The following is a 7068-nucleotide window of genomic DNA, read 5'->3' as shown; positions in this document are numbered from 1 at the left end:
ATTTAAAAAATCAAAAAAGTTAGGGGAAATCAACTGGGCTCTAATTTTTTTTTTTTTTTTTTTTTTATCTGCACAAAGCAAAATTAATTCATATCAGTTTTGTTTGATCTGAATGAGGGAACAGGTTGATCTCTGACCCCCTTTTTATCTAATCTTAAAAATTGACACCTTATTTCGTTTTGTAAATGTGGGCTGGCTGGTTGACCTTTGATGTCGTCTGGCAACATTTATTTATAACTTTAAATTGACAGCGGAACAAACTAAATTTTTAATTTTTTTTGCTGCACAAACGTTTGACACCAATTTTGTTTAACTTAAAGTATTAGGGGTGGCAACTTCACTCAGGTCCTGAACCTTAGATATAAGATAAATGCATAAACATCAGGTTTTCTTACCTTAGTGAGAAATTAAACTTAAGTGGAAATGAAAAGTTTTTTCTGCAGCCTGAGAATGAGCCCCAGTCATCAGGCCTCCACCACCGTGCTTCAGAGATAATTTATTATAAAGTTATTGTTCCCGATGTGCTTCCTGCATTTCTTCAGGATGGAAACCTTGTAGTTTGCTGACAAGTCCTGAAGTCAGATTCATTTTATAGACAATCAATTTTAGGCAAACAGCTAAGCAAGCTTTATTTCTTAGTCAATGTATGTCTGGGCTTTTTGTAACTTCTCTGAGCTTACCACAGCCAGACTCCGGGATGAAGTCACTGGTATATTGTTTTCTTTAGGATTGCATAGCGACACAAATCTGCCAAAATGTTCACATTTGCTGATCATCATGCAGTTTTTCAGCAGACCAGATTGGTTTCGTCTTCCTGGTTCTGCGGGGTGGGGGCTCCTTGCAGCCCATCACAGACAAACTAAACGTCGACTAACTTCTTCTTCTAGGTTTCAACCTGCGTAAGGTGGAGGCTCAGCGGGAACAGGAGAAGAGGGATCACTTTGGCAACGACGTGGCCGCCATCTTGTCGCGCCGTATCGCCGTGGAGTGCAGCGACAGCGAGGACGACTCCTCAGAGTTCGACGATGAGGAGTGGTCCGAATGATCACGTCTCCTCTCAGCTTCACTACCACCATCTTACCTTATTAGCCCTGATCAACATCTGGTCATTTCCTTTTGTATTACATTCTTCCAGTATCGGTTTGTTTTTTTCTAAGCCACTCTGTGCAGACATCATGACGTTTCTAAAATCACATTCCTTTACTGGTGTATTCCAATTATTCAAACTTTCCGAGGCCCTCTGTGAAGATCGTCTGTGAAGAACGAAAGTGTGACTGTGGTTGTTTATATCCCAGTTTGCCAAAGCCTTCTTAAAGCAACTCGTAGTGGTTGATATAACAGTATTGTGAGGCATGAAACGCTTCTCCCTCCTGATCATCTGCATAAACGAATCACTTCTGATTTTTATTTTGCCGTTAGTCAGAATTTCATGCCTCATTTCATTCACTCTATGACAAAACTAATAGAACAGGTTTGCATGTACGCGCCTAACATCCTCACTTCACGGTTGCTGAATGCCCTCCAAAGAGACATGAAATGTTGACTTTTATGTCAGAGTTGTGCGTTTCTATTCCATCATGAAGTCAAATCATTGCTGTAATTTTAAATCCCCTTTAAGACGCATCTCTGCCATTTTTTTAATCCCATCTTTCTATATTTTAATATTTTCTGTGGAACAAATAATTGGTAAATTAACTAACCTTAAATGAATGCAAGATATTGCCATACTGAACACATGGAGATAAATATGAGGGATTTGTATTGAATTTTATTTGTATTGTGTATTTTCCTGAGATCATCTTTATTTTTTTCTTCTTGGGGGGGGGGGGGGGGGGGGGGGAATGAATCAAATTCTGTTGCTTTAATCAGTGATCAAACGAGGCAGACTTTTGCCTCATCCAGTGCCTTTCTACTGGCAGTGTAGTATCTGTGCTTTCATTTTTTTTAAGCCTATTTAATAGCAGGTTTAATTGATTAATCAAATTTAAAGTGCCTTTTATGTAAAGTGCATCAGTTCTGCTGCACAGTTGCACAGCATGTCTTGCCAAATTGATGCTTTTCCTCCCTTTAAGTTCCGAATGATTTGTTTCAATAAATATTATTTGAATTTAAATTCCGGTTTGGATTTCTGTGAGATTGTTGGAGTTCTGAACAATGTGGTATGCATATGTATTCAGCGCCCCTGAGTCAATACTTTATAAAAAATCTTTTTCTGCTGTTACAGCTCAAAGTCTTTCTAGCTCAGGGACTAAAAGCTTTGCCTGTTATTTGCAAGATGACTTGGGCTCAGTCTGACTGGATACAGAAGTAATTTTCAAGTCTTTTCGAATATTCTGCTGGATTCACAGCGTCTTAAATTGAATATTTTTAATTGCAAGTATTAAAAGACTTTAAATATGTCCAGCGTAACCTCAGTAGCTAAAACCTGCGTGTACTCGAGACCCAAATTTACCTTAATATGTTTTAATACACAGTAAAAACCATCTTGGCATTACTGACCTGCTCTTGGAGGTACGATGAATGCCACTCCTGGATTGACTGCTTTTAAATACCAGCCTATAGCGTGCCAAGTAGTATTTTAGCTTTCCACTCTTTTTTGTTTTTTTTTGTTTTTACAAAATAGTTTAGAAATGAGCTACAAGAAATCAGCCAGTTTCCAGCAAGTAATTTGAAGTTGCATTCCACAGAAAAATCTGCAAATAGATTAGTAGGTGGTGGTCCACTGTATTAGGCTCTAATAGTACTTATAAACATCACAAAACTGCACCACTGTCCACTATTTTAAAAGGAGTTAAGTGCTTGACTAGCACAAAATGAAAAATTTTGTCTCTGCAAAACCTTGTACTTGATATCTGGTTTTAAGGGCTGACAACAAAATGTCTATGTTCTCTTATCTGCTGGTTCTTCTTGGTGGGAAGTTTATGTTTAACCAAGTTTGGCTTGAAAACAGAAATTTTGTGAGTATAGCATTTATAAAGCTCATCTTGTTTTGTATTATAAGGCTTTCAATTCAGATCACGACAGAGCAGAAAATTATAAATGTGATTTAATAAGTTTTGTTTTTTTTCTTTTTTAAAAGTTACACGAGTTATGAGGAGCCAGCTGAATTAAGTTAGGTTTATTTCCACAATTCAGAAAGATTTTCAGTTTAAATCATACAATGCTCGAAAGGCTTTTAATATTTCCTAGTTCCTAAGAGATAAACTTTTAAAAACAATCCACTTGCTTTATCCATGACTCACTCTTGTTTTTGTTTTTTGTTTTTTTTATCAGCAGTGGACACCTTTTGACTGCGCCTGGATCTAAATGTGCGGGGGTGTTTAAAGATCCGAAAACGAGCGGAAAGTGAGAAAACCCTCTTGCATAATCGCTTTTCCCTCAAGCCGTGGCTGCTCTGTAGACTTTAAAGGGATGCATGAGATTCAGAAAGACCGTAATGAGGTTGCAGATTGCATTGGCAGCCAAATCATTCGGGATGCCTGAGCATCAGTTTATCCACAAGTGAGTTAACGAGCAAGAGAAAGAGACACTAAAATTCACTAAAAGCTTCCTGCTGCAGTAAAAAAAAAAAGAAAAGAACGATGCATCATACAGTAGAAAAAAAGTCTTATTTATTATTCATCAGTATAAAACATTCATCCATCTCCAAAAGGTTGTGCAACAAAAAGAAAAGAAAAAACAAACAAACATACAGTCAGTACATCTCAAAGTGCTTTGATCAGCATGTGCAAAAATATATTCCCGCTTGTTTCTCACACGTTTCAAGTAATTAAAGCTGGGCTTTGGATCACACGTTTTCACACCACGAGGTGTTAAAGACCCAGCGCTCCCTCTCCTCTTAAAGTGCTCACACTGATGTGGTCCAAACTTGCAGCGTCCCCTCTGATTGTTTAATTCTGGAGATCCAGCGGAGCTACAGTCGTCTGAGGCACAAAGTAGACAGCGGACAGTACATTTAGTCCCAAGCTGGCCACCGGCCAGCACTATTCAGTACATTCTGATTTGGAGGACGTCAGCTCTGAAAAAATAAAATAAAATAAAATAAAATAAAATAAATGCTGCTTGGGCGTGTAGGCGTGTTTCACTCAGTGGGGGAGGGAAACGTTTTTCACTCTTTGAACGTTTACGACACCGAGAGTTTTTGGCACGTTACACAACGATATGTCTGGCATAGATTGAGTGCTGCTTTGACTGATCTCACACGTCGACTGGGTAGTGGGTGCGCGTGGTGTTTGAAGATCTGCGTGGGCAGCAGGCGTGGAGCAGCACCTTCCGAATGTCTTTGTTTCTCAGGCTGTAGAGGATGGGGTTGAGCAGGGAGCTGCCGGCCGCCGGCACCAAGGTGGCGTAGGTGTACAGGGGAGGGCTGGACGCGTCTCCCAGCAGCCCCCAGAGGGAGAAGGGCATCCAGCAGCCCACAAACACACTCAGGACCAGGATCAGGCGGGAGAAGCCTTTCCCACTGCTGTGTCTGCTTGGGTACGGCGGGTTGGTGGGCAGGAAGTGCCTCTGGGTTGCAATGGCGTGGGCGTGCCGCCTCGCAACGCGGCAGATCCCCGCGTACAGCTGCAGCGTCACAACCACGACCATCAGGAAGCCGCCACACAGCAGGGATAGATAGGTGCGGGTCAGAGGTCGTGCTACAGAACAGGAGCTTGGCTCCTCAAGGCAGTGCCATCCCATGGCAGGTCCTGCGCCAATGACACAAGCGCCCAACCAGACCAGGAGAAGAAGGGTGGCGGCCCTGCGCCGCGACTGGCCCGAGCCGTAGGTGAGGGCGTGGCTCAGCGACAGGTATCGGTCCAGGGCGACGCCCATGAGGCTGCAAAGGGAGGCGGTCAGGGAGGTCACCAGCAGGCCCGAGGTCAGCAGGTCAGACCAATCGCTGGGCTCCACGCAGAACCGGAAGAGGAAGTGCAGGATGAGGGCCACGCCTGCCAGGAGGTCCGCCAGGCCGAGGCTGGCCAGCAGCAGGAAGACCGGGGCGCGGAGAGATGGGGTGGCCAAGATGGTGGTCACCACAATGGCATTCTCAGTGGCAATGAGAGTCCCTGAAATGCAGAGGGCCACGCCCCAGACGGTGAGGGCTGGGAGCTCGGGTTGAGTGGAGCTTTCCTGGTGGTCCAGCGGGAAGAAAGGTTCCAGGCCCGAGGACTCATCCCAGGGCAGCTCTGAGGCGTTGAGGATCATGGCTGGTTCAACAGTAGCACCAGTAAAACCTAAATGAGAAGGAAAGGAAGAAAGACAAAAGAAAATGAGATTACTTTTAATGATTCATTATTGCATCTCTCTGTGTCCATTAAACTGGAATTTCCAGGGAACGTTGGGTAGTTTTGAGCCTCTTGGGCAGTTGCATGAAAATTGTGGACTTAATGCAATTATGGAAAAATTCAGCATGTATCCTCCAAAACTACATCTAGAAGCTGCTCATCTTATGTATTCCTACACTGCCTGACATTCACGCCCCTGGATCTTCACATTTTGTCAAAGTGTTTTATTGTAAAAAAAAAAATGTTACAGACCAACACAATGTCATACATAATTGTCAACAATGTATTGTTTTCTTTGGCAGCATCATGTTGTACAAATGTTTTGTTTTTTTTTTCCCCCAGCAGGAACACCGAAGTTACTCTGAGATGATGGGAAATTATTGGAGAAAGATAATGGCCAATCCTGTAGAAAACCTGGTAGAGGTTTTAAAAGTCTAACCACTTGGGCAGAGGGTTCATCTTCTGCCAGAAGAATGTCCTTAAACATGCAGTCAGAGATGCAATGGAATTACTTAGATCAAAACATTTTTAGTTGTCGAAGGAGCTCAGTCAAAGTCTGGACCTCTAGCTGGCAATCTGTCAAAACTTTAAAATTGGTTGTTGCATGGAGCTAATCTCTACCTAATCTTATTTTACCCCCCAAAAGACTCCCAGCTGTACTTCCAGCAAATATGTTTCTCTACAAATTGTGAAGTATTAGAGAAATGCACGCCATGTTTTTCGGCACTCTCTCACCCTCATTCCCACCCCCTTACAAAAAAAATAAAAAGAAAAGAAAAATATGATACTTTGTGTTGGTCTATTAGCTAAAATCCTAATAAAATATTCTGAAAATATGAAATAAGTCCATTAATTTCTACTAATCGGGATCAGATTTTATAAACGTTAACTTGTTGGTCAGCAGGATCAGTGGCGTCAAATTCTGTTTTCAGGACTTGAAAGATCGACAGGCCTTCTTAATGCAACAAATTAATGATTAATGCATATAACAGAAAACCGCGTCACTGTAAATCAGGGATTGACATGATTTTATAACTGACAGTCCATATTTTCTTCCAAGAAAATACCAATCATACCAGATGTAAGTTCCTGTTAGTTTATTTTTCAGACCTTCTCGTTTCTATTTTAAGTTGGGTCTGCGGCATGTAGGAGTCTTTCATCCTCCCTGCTCTCCAATCCCAGAGCAAGGAGGAGGTATTTCCCACCTTCTTGTGCGGAGAACCTTGTTGTGTAACAGTCATGCTTGCAGGTTCACTCCACCACATTCACGCATACACGAAAAAAGAAAAAGACAAATAAAAAAAAAACGTGCATCCAAAACAGCATGAAAATCAATGCACCAAATGATGCCCCTTACCTTTTAGAAAAGTGGTTCGCAGTAGCTGAATATAATCCGTACTCTTCTCTGATCAGATCCAGGAGAGAGAAAATAATAAATAAAAAATAAAAATAAAAAAAATGGATGAAGACGAGGTGATGCTGCGCGGGTTTCTAGAAAAGCTTCAGTCCCCGAGCTTCTGTCTCTCTCTGAGCTCGGTTCGTATCCCGCCCCGCTCTTTTTGTCTTTCTTCTTCAATCTCTCCGGAGCGCTTACGGTGGGCAGAATGGATGCTTTTCCGCGGGACTCGTCCACAAGAGAGCTTGGCTGACGTCAGTGACAGGGAGGCTCGGCCAATCAGAGGCACGCATTTGGTATGCGGCGAGAACGATGAAGGAGGAGGTGGAGGGAGGGAGGGGGGCGGGGGGGGGGGGGTGTGGGGGTACGTGGAGTAATTTCATTCAGAAAAATGCGGCATCC

At 42.5% G+C, this 7068-nt stretch overlaps 2 protein-coding genes across 2 annotated transcripts in view; one reads left to right on the top strand and one right to left on the bottom strand.

The window, feature by feature from the left end:
• wasf2 (WASP family member 2) overlaps nucleotides 1-1137 on the top strand; it is an 11428-nt gene extending 10291 nt beyond the window's left edge. The window contains exon 9 of the mRNA XM_015054154.1: nucleotides 888-1137. Within this exon, the coding sequence (XP_014909640.1) occupies nucleotides 888-1045 (158 nt within the window). The 3' untranslated portion in view covers nucleotides 1046-1137. The remainder of the gene's footprint in view (nucleotides 1-887) is intronic.
• A 2452-nt stretch (nucleotides 1138-3589) lies between these two features.
• On the bottom strand, nucleotides 3590-6981 carry gpr3 (G protein-coupled receptor 3). The gene is made up of 2 exons (XM_015054155.1): nucleotides 6628-6981; nucleotides 3590-5219 (listed from the first exon to the last, which is right to left on the bottom strand). Exon 2 carries the CDS (start codon nucleotides 5188-5190, stop codon nucleotides 4198-4200), a length of 993 nt encoding a protein of 330 aa, XP_014909641.1. The 5' UTR covers nucleotides 5191-5219; nucleotides 6628-6981; the 3' UTR covers nucleotides 3590-4197.
• Between the last annotated feature and the right edge of the window lie 87 nt (nucleotides 6982-7068).

The sequence above is a fragment of the Poecilia latipinna genome, unplaced genomic scaffold (assembly GCF_001443285.1).
Source record: "Poecilia latipinna isolate Pla-1442-1.1 unplaced genomic scaffold, P_latipinna-1.0 Scaffold1232, whole genome shotgun sequence".
Classification (NCBI taxonomy): Eukaryota; Metazoa; Chordata; class Actinopteri; order Cyprinodontiformes; family Poeciliidae; genus Poecilia; species Poecilia latipinna.
This window is presented reverse-complemented; position numbering and strand designations above follow the sequence as displayed.